The 14,719-nt window shown below is 50.5% G+C and overlaps 2 protein-coding genes across 12 annotated transcripts in view; both read left to right on the forward strand.

The window, feature by feature from the left end:
* R3HDM2 (R3H domain containing 2) overlaps positions 1-6,005 on the forward strand; it is a 160,816-nt gene extending 154,811 nt beyond the window's left edge. For all 10 annotated transcript variants that reach the window (XM_037030209.1, XM_037030212.1, XM_037030210.1 and 7 more), the window contains 5 exons: positions 1,015-1,184; positions 1,563-1,710; positions 3,374-3,471; positions 3,819-3,903; positions 4,992-6,005. In XM_037030209.1, coding sequence (XP_036886104.1) covers positions 1,015-1,184; positions 1,563-1,710; positions 3,374-3,471; positions 3,819-3,903; positions 4,992-5,332 — 842 coding nt within the window. In that variant the 3' untranslated portion in view covers positions 5,333-6,005. The remainder of the gene's footprint in view (positions 1-1,014; positions 1,185-1,562; positions 1,711-3,373; positions 3,472-3,818; positions 3,904-4,991) is intronic.
* Positions 6,006-7,916: 1,911 nt separating this feature from the next.
* STAC3 (SH3 and cysteine rich domain 3) lies at positions 7,917-13,976 on the forward strand. Of its 2 annotated transcripts, XM_037030260.1 has the most exons (12): positions 7,917-8,129; positions 8,838-8,904; positions 9,175-9,439; positions 9,675-9,772; positions 9,983-10,055; positions 10,627-10,724; positions 12,268-12,334; positions 12,529-12,578; positions 12,859-12,944; positions 13,097-13,148; positions 13,237-13,374; positions 13,571-13,976. In XM_037030260.1, exons 2-12 carry the CDS (start codon positions 8,839-8,841, stop codon positions 13,667-13,669), a joined length of 1,092 nt encoding a protein of 363 aa, XP_036886155.1. In that variant the 5' UTR covers positions 7,917-8,129; position 8,838; the 3' UTR covers positions 13,670-13,976. The 2 variants fall into 2 exon arrangements, with proteins under 2 accessions (XP_036886155.1, XP_036886156.1); XM_037030261.1 differs by lacking the exon at positions 8,838-8,904.
* The last annotated feature ends 743 nt before the right edge of the window (positions 13,977-14,719 follow it).

Consider the following 14,719-nt stretch of genomic DNA (forward strand, 5'->3'; position numbering starts at 1 on the left):
CAGTGAAGTCTTCAGAGAGGATCTGACCCCTCCCTCCCCACTCCGTTCCTGTTGTCACTGCTCCAGTTCAGAACCTGCTGTTCGGTTTCCATTGCTTCCTAACTAGTCTTCCTGCAGCTAGTCTCGCCCTCCCTCCCGCCTTCTTACACGGCAGCCACCTGAGTTAGCTCTCCGAAGCACAAGTGCTCTTCCCAACACCCACAGGATAAAGACCCTCACCAGAATGTGCTTCAAACTCTGACACCACTATTTGCTTACTGTCTGACTCCCTAATAGACCGTCCATTCCATGACGGCAGAGACCACTTTTGTTTGTTGTATACATGGTGCCTTGCATAGGAACTGACACATAGTAAATGTTTGATAAATGTTTGCTGAGTAAGTGAATAAATGTATCTCATCTACTACTACTTCCCCTACATAGTCCCTATGCCTTAGCACCTCGAATTGTTTGTCATTTCCTGAATGTGAAATGCAAACATCTCTGCCATTTCCCTCTCCTTGAAATGTTTCCAACTCACCCCACCCTTGCCCAAGAAGCACCTTTTGGGTCTGGCTTAGTGAAGCTGTGTGCCTTCATCGTCTCCAGAACAACCAGAGATCGCTGACTTATCTGCAGCCATTACCAGAGAAGGCTGCATGTGCCTGCAGGCCTTGCCGGAGTCCCAGGCTGGGACCTGTACCATGCCCAGTTATTTGAGCGATCCAACTTGGGCATTTGGTGATACCCGACTTTGACAGAGTGGAGTTTTCTGTTAGAGTACCCCTCACCATGTAAAGGTCAGGAGAGCACTGGCATCTGGGACTTATGTCCCTTCCACTTACACCACCACTAGTTTGGGGAGAGGGAGTCAGACACTAAGTCAGCAGCTATGTCAGATTCCTGGCAGGACGCGGTTTAGGTGACCATGAAGAGAGCTAGTAGATTTGTTTACTGGCTTTCCCACTCAGGGTTAGCTGACAGGCCAAAATATAATTTGAATTCACAGTCCACTGCTTTCTTCCTGCCACTCAGGAGTGTCACCTTCTGGACCAGGTGTGGTGGTCATGCAGCTGAATGTCCCTAATGGACCCCAACCTCCCCAGAACCCATCCATGGTCCAGTGGAGTCACTGTAAATATTACAGCATGGACCAGCGGGGACAGAAGCCTGGAGACCTGTACAACCCAGACAGTAGCCCCCAGGTGAGTCCCGCAGCCTGTGACCAGGTTCTTTGCCGTTGATTGAGCAGCCTCTTTTACATGTCTCTCCCTGGGTGCTTTTTGAGGAGATACACAAGAAATAGAGGAGAGCATCATATTTCAAAGTACCTAAGATCTAAGGTGGCAGAAGGAACACGTCCTTGAAAATGCTGAGAATACTTAAAATGGTATTTCAAAAAGTGGATATTAAAATGATACACACCAGTTAGGCACTTAGGGGGCAGTGTGAAAGGGCAGTCTGACTTCGGCAGAGTTCAGCAAGAGAAGTTTCCCAAGAGAAGCGAATTTTAAGCCAATTCATAGAAACATCCAGAGAGTAATATTTGGGGTTTAAGTGACATGTACTCTTCTCTCCCACAGGCCAGCACGCAAATGAACAGCAGCCCCATCACATCTCCTACCCAGTCCCCAGCACCCTCTCCTGTCACCAGCCTCAGCAGTGTCTGCACAGGACTCAGTCCCCTTCCTGTCCTCACACAGTTCCCGCGGCCTGGGGGTCCAGCACAGGGTAAGGGATTAAATTAAGGCTGCCTGCTGTCACATTCACCCTTCACACCCCACTCCCAAGTGGGGAGACTGAGAGGGTAGCCACAGGTGGGGAGCCAGTGTGGCTGGTTGGCCAACTCTGGGAGCCAACTATTTTATTTTTTGTAATCCTTACCCAAGGATATGTTTATTGATCTTAGAGAGAGGAAGGGAGAGAGACAGAGAGACAGACATCGATGTGAGAGAGAAACATTGATCAGTTGCCTCCTGTACATGCCCCAACCTGGGACTGAACCTGAAACCTAGGTATGTGCTCTGACCAGAACGGAAATCAAACCCGTAACCTTTTTGTGTACGGGGATGACACTCCAACCAACGGAGCCACCCAGCCAGGGCTCTGTAAGCCTACTCTTATTTTAATATCCCTGTTTGGACCAAGGACACTGGCCTCTTTTTAGAGATGGCCATGGTTAACTTGCCCTGGACCTCACTTATGTATTCAGTATTTACTACCAAGTAAGGGACTGTCAGCCAGGGAAAAGAAGTTCACTGAGCTTTCTTTCTTTTTTTTTTTTTTTACATTTTATTTATTTCACTGAACTTTCTAATGAACCAAAGAGTTCAACCCATCAGTACTGAGTCTGAGGCCTGCGAATATGGCCCATGTCAGAAACAGTATGGTTTTAGAAGAGGTGGTACTGGATTTGAATTAAAAGACTTGAGTTCAGATTCTGCTTCCACCACCAAGTATCTTTGTGATATTGACCATGTTACTTAAACTGGGAACCAAACCTCAGTTTTGTAACTCATAGAATAGGCTTAATCACACGTATGGTGGGAATAAGCTTATATGCTTTCTGTCTTGGTTGTCACACACAGTATAAGGTCATCTGTTGTGATTTAAAAACTTTAAAGTGCTCTGAAATATATTTACCAACAATAATAGCTAACACTTGGTGCTTAGTATGTATTAAGCATTGCTGTGCTTTACCTGTCTTATATTCGTTTAACCTTCCCAGCAACACAAATGAGGGGAACACTACCCAACATCCATTTCTAGTAACAGCCAGGATCTGAACCTCAGCAGTATGGCTGCAAGTCTGTGCTCTTTTCCACCACACTGTATTCTGACATAAGTCGGAAACTTGATCCCAGGGTTTGGGATGTGGAGAATTTCTGTAAGAAATAAAAAACATTCACTCTGGCTGGTGTGGCTCAGTGGATTGAGTGCCAGCCTGCAAATCTAGGGCTCATGCCTGGGTTGCAGGCCAGGTCCCCAGTAGGAGGCGGCATGTGAGAGGCAACCATACGTTGGTTGATGTTTCCCTTTCTTTCTCCCTCTCTTCCCTTTCCTAAAAATAAATGAATAAAATCTTAAAAAATAAAGGAAGGAAGGAAGGAAGGAAGGAAGGAAGATTTATAATGGTCTGTAGGTTTCTTCCAGGTCCTTTTATCTACAATAGACAAAGCTTTTCAGGGGTGAGGGAACCTGATATTCCCATTTATCTGAAATGCATCTGAGACCTAAGGGGTTTAGGTCAGAGAGGCAACTCTCAAATCAGTCATGGGCACTCCTATTATAGGAAAAGTAGGAAAAGTGTCTATCCCCAAAGCCCTCTGAAGTCTCATCGAAGTCATACTATGAAGTTCAAACTCCCATGAACCCATCTGCTCTTCTTCCCTAGGTGATGGGCGCTACTCCCTCTTGGGCCAGCCATTACAGTACAATCTGTCCATCTGCCCTCCTTTGCTCCATGGCCAGTCGACTTACACGGTGCACCAGGTAAGGGTGTCTCCCATCAGACTAAAAGCCATCAGACACCCCTTCTCATCTGGGCTCCTATCTCTGATCCATCCACCTCCAGCAGCTGAGTGGACAAGGGAAACAACACAGAGAGAATGGGGCAAAGTGAGAGATGCCAGTACTCATTCTTCCCAGCCCACCCCAGTGCCCAAAGGGAGGGTCTCTTTGTTTCCCAGTGGCAACTCATTGGCCATTCTGACCGCCAGGTGTGGTGGGGTCCTCAGGGTTGGCTACTGCTTCTTAATCTCTCAGACAGATGCTGGGATTCAAGGCAGTTAATGTTATTCACCCAGAATGACTATTATCTTTTGATGTTGATGTTGAAGGGACAGAGTGGACTGAAGCATGGAAACCGGAGCAAGAGACAAGCACTCAAATCTGCCTCCACTGACCTAGGGACGACAGACATTGGTGAGTGGCAGGGTGCTGAACCTCCAAGAGAAAGTGCTCACCCCTCCAGTCCTGCATTATCAGCCCGGATGGCTGGGAAAAAACAGCTTAGGGTGGGGAGTGGAGATGGGATCCTTTTGTACTATGAGCAGGGAGAAGCTAGAGAAGCGAAGTTTCGTCACCCTCCTTACCAAGGTTGTGGGGAAGACGATGGTAAAAATTGGGGGTTGCTGAGCCTGTTATTAACACAGAGTCTTGTGGCAGTAGTCCTGACTTCAATCTGGGATGTCTGCATTTGGTAATTCTACACCCAATTTAGGAGATAATTGACGAGAGAATATGGGGGACTAACTCTTCTCCTTCAGGCCTTCTTCTCCTTCAGGCCTACAGGTCCTACAAGATCTCTCGGGAGTCTCCCTACTTAGAGCAGTTTGCTAAACAGGGAAAGGAGGGGAACCAACTGCCCTAGATGATAAGAAAGAAGAATCTCTTTAGTCCGACCTCTGGGAAGGGATCTACAGAACATATTTCAGATTAAGCTATTGACTTGATGAAAGAATATTAGCAAAAGCCACACTTCCTTCATTACATCTCCAAATGAGGGAACTGAGGTGTGGTCTCCAAATCTTGAATCTGGGATCTGATTTGCAGCCTGTTCTGGCCTACATCTCTGGGCTGGAAGAGAGAAAGGTTCCTCAGCTTTTCCTACTTGCCTTGGTCAGAGTCTGGGTGGTAGGGAATGGGGTTGATGGGGGAAGGGGGACAGGGTGAAGTGGGAAAGGCTGGGCTTTTTTTAAAATTTTTTATTTATCTTTAGAGGGGAAGGGAAGGAGTGAGGGAGAGAAATATCAATGTATGGTTGCCTCTCGTGTGTCCCCTGCGGGAACTGGCCTGCAACCCAGGCATGTGCCCTGACTGGGAATCGAACCGCAATCCTCTGGTTGGCAGGCCCATGCTCAATCCACTGAGCTACACCAGCCAGGGCAAGGCTGGGCTTTTGAGGACATTGTACACAGGCTTGGTCAACTGGAGGTTTCTCTGCTGGGCCGCTGTCTGGCCCTTCCTATTCTAATCCTTGTACGACCGTGTCCTCTTTCCTCCCTTTCCAGTCCTGGGGCGGGTGCTGGAGGTGACAGATCTCCCTGAGGGCATCACTCGGACCGAGGCGGACAAACTCTTCACTCAGCTTGCCATGTCCGGCGCCAAGATCCAGTGGCTCAAGGATGCTCAGGGGCTGCCTGGCGGGGGTGGGGGGGACAACAGTGGGACTGCCGAGAATGGCCGCCACGCGGACCTCGCTGCCTTGTACACCATCGTGGCTGTGTTCCCCAGCCCCCTGGCTGCCCAGAATGCCTCCCTTCGCCTCAACAACTCCGTGAGTCGCTTCAAACTTCGAGTGGCCAAAAAGAACTATGACCTGAGGATCCTGGAGCGAGCCAGCTCCCAATAAACAGAAGGGGAAGGGACTCACAAAGCAGTGGTGAGGGCAAGGTGGAGGGAGTTGAGGCACCCCGAAGGGCCGTGGACAGAGGGAGAAAGGAGGTGGTGGGCACTGTGCTGGAGCCTGAGACAGCAGGGATGAAGACAGACAGACACTCACACTGGCACTGGACTCCCCCTCATGCCCTGCCATGGGTCCTCCCTCTTCCCTGGCGGGCCTCTATCTGCTTCCCCCTCCTCCCCATCCTCTTCTATTATTTTTTATCTCCTCTCCCCCATAAAATGAATTTCTTTCATATTTTTTGGTCAGGTAGAATCGGGAGGGTCTTAACACTCCCCTATTCTCCTATTTCCTTACCATCCCAAGCTCCCTTTTCTTTTTTGGTCTTTATGAATATATTTATATGACAGAATTAAGAAAAATGAAATTGACTTCCCTTTCTTCTCACTTCCCCCATCTTGTTGCCCCAAACCCTGCAGAGTTGAAACTTGGGCCTCCCCCAGCCCCAGCACACTCGTACATCGTTTGTTTGAGGTTCGTGCCGCATAACAGATATAGTATTTAATTGCACATACAGATGTTTGCTGGGTATATTCACTGTAAATTTTATTTAATCTGACTTTTTGTTTGTTTGGGGGTTTACTTGGTGGGGAGGTTGATTTTGTTTTTAAATATAAAAAAAATCTGTCACTGGATGTCAGTCCCTGTGTTTCTTGCTGCTGGTGTGGGGAGGGTTGGAGGTCGGGATGGGCACGGCCCCACAGCATCGGAGGGGTGTGCCATGGGCGTGGGTGGCCTCTCCCGCGCATGAACACATGCCTTCCTAAACCTGTCCCTGTGTCCTGTCCTCCTCCTCACACATAATTCCCATAGGTGCTCGGGTCTCTCATGAGACCTTGGTTCTGGACTCTCTCTGCCACTTAACTGCAGTTCGTCAGGCACATCACTTCTTAACTCTGGAGCTCTGGGTCCTTATCAGCAAAATAAGAGACTTGCACTGACGAGGTGACCTCTGAGGTTTTTTCCATTCTGTCAGTTCTATGAGGCTGAGCTGCAGAGGGGTAACAGGTCCAGATCTGGGCTGAATGCTGGCCTCTTACTGTCCATCCAATCTGCCAAAAACTCCTCTGGGGTGGAAGACTCGGGCCTTTCTTTAATCCTAAAGCCAGAGCATTGGATTTTACCTCGAAGGAACAGAAGGGCGTGTTTCTTACAAGAAAAGCATCTTGTAGTACCAAGGAGCCACATTATCTGAGTGTGGTCAGCAGCCCCTGTCCTGTGCAGCTGAAGAAAGGTGACAGGCAGAAGGCACTTGCCTGCATGATGGATCTTTTCCTGTCTGAGGCTTCTCAACACCAGCCTCTCTTGCAACCTGTCAGAGCACTGTCATTAAAGAGCCTGTAGACCCAGAACCTTCCAGCAGCCCTTCTTCAGTCTCACCCACCCCTTATAGAGGAAAAAGAGCAGCAATGACAAAAAGCATTGCCCTGGAAATATCTTAGGTCCAGTTAGCAGTATCTCTAGGCTCCTCCAAAGCTGCACTGGCCCTACCTCCAAAATAACCCTTTACTTCTTAACAGATACAAGGGAAAAAGCAGCACTACATGGCCACCTCCAAATTGCTCTCCTCTGAGATGGGAGTACCCTTTCTCAGCAGAGCAGGAGGAGGCTGCATGCCTGTGAGGTGAGAATGCCAGATTACTCACTGACCCCTCAGTTCAGTTCGTACACAGGGGCATCAGAGGAGGGAGATGGAATCAGGGAATCAAAATGACTGGGGAGTGTGAGGCCTGGCCGTCCTACCACCTCCAACAGTTTGCAGTTCTCATGGGGAATGTGGGGATATTATGTACAGATGATAAAAGAAAAAGCATCCGTGTGTGGCAGCCCTTACAGCTTTCTATCCAATGTCAAGACCATCCTACCTGATCATCAGACCCTCACTCCTCACTCCTGCAGAACCTCCCAGCCTGGCTTTTTAAAAACAGCTCTTGTCCCTTTACCCCGAGGACAAGATTTCAGAGAAACAGGAGGAACGGGACTGTGCGCTTCTGGGGACAGTCGGAAGAACACAGCAGTGCTGTGTGTGTGTTTTACTCCCTGACAGGATGGCCAGAAGGTACCCTTCCAACTTCCCACAGAGAAGGAAGCAATCCAGTGTAGCTGATAGGAAAGCTCGCATTTCTCTTTCTTCACCACTTCCCAGCCCTTTCCTTCTTAAAGGTTTGAGGCTAAATTGACACTCCATGGTATACACACATGGTCAAAAGCTGAGACAGCAATGGCTAGGAAGTTAAAGGTGTAGTTCTGAAAGTAGGGCCTGGGGAGGTAGAGTCGGGGAGGTGTTTGGCCCTCGGCAAAAGGTGATTGGGAAAGCTGTTTATAATTAATCTTTATCTTCAGTCACCTAAAATTACCCGAATGAGTGTACAGTATGAACACTGTCGACTCCTGAATTTAGCCAGTACTGACTGCCTTGCACACCACAAATGAAATACCAGGGGACAGCAGCCCTGGGGGGAAGGGAGGCGTTAGGGTCCAGCTCTGCCCATACCTCCCGTGTCCAATTTCTCTGTGTCAGCTGTGTCATTCAGCTGTCCACTGTCCTCCAGCCCTGTCACTTCAGTTCTGACACCAAGGCAAGAGCCTAGGTCTACAAATACCATCTGGGTAGCCAGTGTGAGTACAGAGGGGACTGGGGGGGCTTAGCCCCCTGAGGGAGAGGACCAGCCCTCCTCCAGCACCAGCATCGAGACTTCAGGGGCTCCCTCTTCCCTCCAGACTGGATTGACAGGGACTCCCAAACGTGAGTTGCCTGTTCATCTTCTTTCCATTTTCCGGACGGCTCACCCTAGCTTTTCCCAATCCGTAGTCTATTCAGCTTCTCCATTTCTCTCCTGTCTATGAGTAGTTTGGGTTTTAGCAGTGAAATTATTCTACTCCAGGACGAAGAGCTAGGGTTGGAGGGTGGGGTGGGGATCCAGGGCACAGAATAGTAAGGGAAGGAAAGGCTCATATTACGGTGAAAACTTAAAATAGCTGAGGCCTGAGGCAGGCTGGGAACTAGACACTGGGCGTCCAGAGCTCAAGAAAAGAGGAGGAGGAACAAATGTCCCAGCCTACCCTTCCACACACAAAACCTCCGGGAAAAAAGGAGATCTGGGAAGGTACATCATATCTCTATTGCCCATTGGATTCCCAGGAGAAACAAAGGAGCGGTAGCAAAATCCCCAGACCAGGCAGCTTTGAGCCCCGTTTTGGAGTAAAAACTGAGGGAGTGCCCTCACGGTGGAAGAATGGGTTATTGCTTGAGGAACTAGTTGGGAAGTTCTTGTCTGTTGGGCTTTTCCCTGGACCTCCATGGAATCTTCCTGTTCATAAGCTCTGGATCTCTAACCAAATTTCTCCTGAAGCCTCCCCTTCAAGGACCACCCTAGTGTTAAGGGACAGAAATAAGGGAGGGAAGAATGGTAGTCAGGGACTAAATGTCATAGTGGGGTCCGACCTCTTGCAGCATGACAGAAAAGGAGATGCTGGAGTCCCCTCAGCCCTCCTTCCCAGCAGAGACTCGGAAAAGTGGGGTGAGTCGGGGCCTCTGACCGCCAGCTGTGGGGAGCTGGGGAGCCACTGCGGCCCTTGAGGAAAAGGGTTTGAATTGATCCTCACTTGCGTCTCCTTCACTGTTCGAGTGCCTGCCAGCCTCTGTAGCTCCCAGTACCCCCGTCCTGGCATGTGCCCTTGCCCCAGGCTAGAAAAATGTCTAGTTAGCTTCAGCCATACCTACTCTAGGGAGAATGGCATTTCTTGTAACACTGGGTTTCCTTCATCCCCCCCTCTCCCTCCCCACTCAGCTACAGCGGCTGAAGCACTTATTCAGGAAGCAGTCTCCTGGGACAACGCAGATGGAGCCTCCCCCAGAGCCCCAGGCCAATGGGGAGGCAGTGGGCACTGGGGGTGGGCCCATCTACTACATCTATGAGGAAGAGGAAGAAGAGGAGGAAGAGGAGGAGCCACCCCCAGAACCTCCCAAACTTGTCAATGATAAGCCCCACAAATTCAAGGATCATTTCTTCAAGAAGCCCAAGTTCTGTGATGTCTGCGCCCGGATGATCGTGCGTGAGTCCTGAAGGGAAGCAGAGAGCACGTGATGCTGAAGGCAGGGGACCAGGAAAGCGGGTAGTTGAGGAGGGTTTGTATGACAGGCCAGCTGAGGCACGATTGGGCTTTAAGGAAATACTGCTAGAGTGCTGGGTCCCGGACAGAAAAAGGACCCAAGAGCTAGAATAGCAGCAGCAGTACAAAGGGAGAGGGAATCGGGAACTTCACCCAGATGTTCTCCCTTTCTCCGAAGTCAACAACAAATTTGGGCTTCGCTGTAAGGACTGCAAAACTAACATCCACGAACACTGCCAGTCCTACGTGGAGATGCAGAGATGCTTCGGCAAGATTGTGAGTAGGCTTCGGGGAGCGAGCAAGTAAGAGAAAGGGGACGTGTTGCCAGCTGCCTCCTTGCCAGGCCCTCCTTAGGTCATCCCCTGTTTCCCTGCTTTTTCTTTCTCAGCCCATCTCTTATTTCAGGAAGGGGTAAGCACTCATGGGAGAGATGGGGCCCTGCCTTGCCCTCTCTAATGCTTTTTCCTGTCCCATCCTGCCCTACAGCCCCCTGGTTTCCATCGGGCCTATAGCTCCCCACTCTACAGCAACCAGCAGTACGCTTGTGTCAAAGATCTCTGTAAGTGACCCACGTGGACCCTGAGGGAACAGGCAAGCTTAGAGATGGTTTCAGCACCACCTTTACAACTAGAAACCAAATCCGAAATGGGAAGATTCTTTATATCGTGGTTCTCTCTCAACCTAATAGTTGAGCCATCTTGGATGCAGAGTCAGTATTCTCCTATTTGATAACTGAGAGAGATAAGATTTAGCTGGGTCTCCACACAGCTAGCAAGAGACAGAGCCAGGACTGGAACTTCCTTCTGCCTAACTTCAAATTCTGTGCTCTCCACACGCAAAACCATTTCCAAGTGAACAAGGACTCTAGACGGTCCTCATCCCAGAGCAGTGCCAGGCTCGAGGCCAGACCAAGAGCTGTGGACATCCTGGGCAGATTCGTCATTTGTAGTCTTTGACGGTGTGCTGTTTATTCGGAGAAGAGGCCGAATTCTGTGCGGAGTGTGGGTGGGGTGTGCCACGGGTGGTAGCACGCCGGCTTGCTCATGCCACTCCTTTAGAAGGTCTCTCTTTCCTCCAAGCCGTTCCCAGCCTCCCCAGTAATGTCTTCTTTCTTCTCCCATCCCCACTAGCTGCTGCAAACCGTAACGACCCCGTGTTTGAAACTCTGCGTACTGGGGTGATCATGGCAAACAAGGAACGGAAGAAAGGACAGGCAGATAAGAAAAATGTAAGCACCATCCCCTTCCAGGGACCCCAGGAAGCAGACTCTGTCTCCTCTCTAGAATGCTGAAAGAAGCTAGGGATCCTTTTCCCCCCAAATTGCACATAACCCAACAGACAAATGTTTGCATGCAGTTTTAGAAAGCCTCAGGTTTAGAACTTCTGCCACAGTGTGTGTTGGCTCTGGGAGCTCCCTTCTGAAATTATCAGATTAACCACCAAAATCAACAGAAGTTTAGGCCCCAGGCTGCTGACGCTGCTGGACGAGAGAGGTCAGAGCTCCGCTTTTGGCTTTGAGGAGCAGAACTTGCCAAGTAATTCGAGCATCATGCAGCAGTCCATGAAGGTCATTTGGTCTGACCCGTTTACTATATAGGCGAGGGAACTGAGGCACAAAGCTACTGGCCAAAAGCAGCTTCGCTTCCTTTTGTAATAGCATTTCTGGATTCATAATGCCATACACTTGCATTCATTGCAGCAAGGAATCTGTCGGCATATCCGTATATCCTTCTGGACAACCAGGATGGACCAGTGGAGATAATGGTTACAGTTGGCCAGATTCCTAAAATTGCTTGACTGACAGTACCCAGGGGATCCTGGTCCTTCAGGGAGTGTCCAGCTAGAGGGAGATTTCTGATGCTCCATAACATGATTTGGTCCTTGGTCCTCACCTATGAACATTTTTCTCAGTGATACAAAGGAAGACATAAATGGTGGACCCCTCAAGTTTGCGGGAAACCTAGACGGGAAAACTTATACACTAAATAATGTATTCAAAAATCTTACAGACTGGAAGAATGGCCCAGAACTAATAATTTGAAATTTTGTAAGGAAAAATGTACATATCTGTTCTTGGGTTAAAAAAAATCAACTGCACAACAACAGAACTGGAGATGTGGTTTCGAAGTAGTTGACATGGAGGCTGGGTGCAAAATTGGGGTCTCTGCAGCGGGAGCTGTGGCTGTGAGGCGCTGACAGTGTGATCGGGCTGCTTCCAGAAGGGCTGGCACATTTGGGTTCTATTTTCTTAAGGGAATTATAAAAACGGTGCTGCCCATTTTTCTCTTACACATCAAAGTGTTTTTAAGGGCAGACATAGTAAAGGACATAGAATTGGGGTCTTAGGGAATGGTTTGAAGGAACTGAAAACAGAGAAGAAAAGACAGGATGGACATGTCACCTGCCCTCCCACCTTTAAAGGGACTATGTTTGTTCTGTATTCCTCCAGAAGGCAAATCAGGACCAACAACTACAGGGAGACCAACATAGGCTTAATATAGGGAATTGTCCTATAAATAAATTACATGGTCTATTTTGCAAGGCAGTGAGCTCCCATCATGAGCTACATTCAAGCGCAAGGTGGGTAGCCTATGTGCCAGGAGGTTTTTGAGAAAGTATCTGCATTAGGCAGGTTGTTGAACAGATATTTTCTCCAGGGCTTCTTCCAACCCTGAGACCCCATTATTCTATAGTTCTCTGGCCTGACTGGAGAGCCAGGGCAAGCATGGGTGCCCAAGACAGCATCTTCCTAACTCTCGTGCCCCCTCCAGCCTCTAGCAGCCATGATGGAAGAGGAGCCAGAGTCTGCCAGACCAGAGGGAGGCAAAGCCCAGGACGGTGAGTGACACAGTCTCCCACACAGAGATGGAGGAGGGTCCCAGGGCTCAGCTGGGGCACAAGATGAGGAGGGTAGAGGGCATGTGAGGTTTGGAGATTAGGAGGCCATGCAACAGAAGAGGAAGGGCATGAGGGTGACCCTCCAGGAGGGTCTCCAGGAGCCAGAGATGATTTGTTGGTGTTTCCCATCCCAGGAAACCAGGAAGGGGATAAGAAGTCTGAAAAGAAGACACCCGATGACAAAGTGAGAGTCCTTTCTTCCTGCAGGGAACCTAAACCTCTCCCCAGCCCCGTTCTTGACACTACTCAGGTCCTCAGCCAAAAGCCCATACTTAGGCTATGGGTGCCCATCACCCTTCAACTGCCTCCTCCACTGCCTTGCACACAGTCAGTACACTCCTCCTAGCGCAGGCACCTGGGAGACAGTCAGACTGCAGTGTGTCTGGAGAAAGCCCCTGCCTTGGACTCCTGCCCCTCACTGCGGGACAGAGGAACCCTGAGACGCATTCCCCTTTCACCCCCAGCACAAACAGCCTGGCTTCCAGCAGTCTCATTACTTTGTGGCTCTCTATCGATTCAAAGCCCTGGAGAAGGATGACCTGGATTTCCCGTGAGAGGCCTTAAGATTGGGGTGGGGTTGTACTAGGTGTGGAGAGGGGGGTACCCAGGGCTTGGAGCCTTTGGGAGCTGGACCTGGGTACAGCCAAGGGACTCGGTATGTAAGGCCCCGAAGTCTCAGAGGCCCCTCCCTTCCTCCACCAGGCCTGGAGAGAAGATCACAGTCATTGACGACTCCAATGAGGAGTGGTGGCGGGTAAGAGAAATGACTGAGGCTAGGGTGGGACATGGGTTGAGTTTAGAACCTGAGATTGAAAGACTGATTCTCCCTCCCTCCCCTCCAGGGGAGAATAGGGGAGAAGGTCGGATTTTTCCCCCCAAATTTCATCATTCGGGTCCGGTCTGGAGAACGTGTGCACCGGGTAACGAGATCCTTCGTGGGGAATCGCGAGATAGGACAAATCACTCTCAAGAAGGACCAGGTTATTCAAAACAAAACAAACAAAAAAACAGCTCTGGTGCCCCAACCCAACGCCAGGCCGGGAGCGCCTCTGCAAATCACACTCCCTGCAGATGTTAACCCGGGGGTCTAGGAGGGGCCTCCATTACTCTGGGTTCCCCTGTTCTCTCAAGCATTTTTCCTTGATTTCCTTCCTCCCTAATCCTTTAATCCTTTAGATCGTGGTGCAGAAAGGAGATGAAGTCGGCGGCTATGTCAAGGTCTACACCGGCCGCAAGGTGGGGCTGTTCCCCGCCGACTTTCTGGAGGAGATTTAGGGGTGCAGGCGCCCGCTGGCGGGAGATAGCCATGCTCCTTTCCGGGCAGGCCCAGTAGAGGTTGAAGAGGAAAGGGGCGAAAGTAACTATACTTCTGGGTAAAGGAGGAGAGGGAAGGCCCACCAGAGCGTGACGGGACTCTGCCCTCTTCCCCTGGCCTACGGGGTCGGATACCGGTGCCTAGAAGCAGCCTTTCCCGCAACTCCTTCAGGTCCAGCCTTTAAAAGCTGGAGAAATAAGAATGAGCCTCCACTAGGAGGCGCCCTGGGGGGGTGGCGGGGGCGGGGTGGATGTGGGAGACGAACTGTTCAGTGCTGAGAATTTATTAAAGTTTTGACAAAAATAAGAAAAGTTTGTTCTTTAATTGGGGCCAAGGAGAGAGGCAGGAGAGGGCCTACACAGTGGTGGAAAATCCTCAACAACTGTCTTATTTTACCATCATCGAGTAACCCGAAACCCACCTGGGCTGAGGCTCGCGGAAGGTAGAGAGGGAGGTGCATCAGCCAGCCGTGGCCTCGGTAGTCAACAAAGGAAAGGGAGCGGGGCTGAGGTCACCGCCCCCGCGCGGCTGCCGCAGGGAGCGGGATCCCATAGCGGGGTAGGTGCCCTAGCTCTTGACGATTTAGCAGTGGACAGATCGGAACCTGGCTCAGCGCCGAGCTGGGCCGCCAGGGGGCGATGCAAGATCTCGGTTGGAGAGCGAGGGACCAGGAGGGGGTGCGGGGAGAGGAGAACCGGAGACACGGAGCCCGAGACCCTGGGCCTGGGAGGGGGTAGGGTGCGTGCCGTCTCCATGGCAACACTTCCTCAAGTCCTCCGGGAACTAAGCAAGCAAGGCCCCGGGGCTTAACCCCTCCCGCACGGCCCCCGCCCCAGCCTTGACAGGTACCTAGTGAGAGGACGTCGGGCAGACAGCTAACCCGCTCGCGCGGAGACCCCCCTTGCGGCGCGCCGTATGCAAATATTTTTATTTGCATATGCAGACATGCAAATATACCGGCCCTGGTCAGGGTGGCAGGTGGCAGGGAGCGGGAAGGTGTAGAGAAGAGA

Source organism: Sturnira hondurensis, unplaced genomic scaffold (genome assembly GCF_014824575.4).
Source record: "Sturnira hondurensis isolate 20B ecotype Veracruz unplaced genomic scaffold, ASM1482457v3 Scaffold0020601, whole genome shotgun sequence".
In the NCBI taxonomy this organism is placed as follows: domain Eukaryota; kingdom Metazoa; phylum Chordata; class Mammalia; order Chiroptera; family Phyllostomidae; genus Sturnira; species Sturnira hondurensis.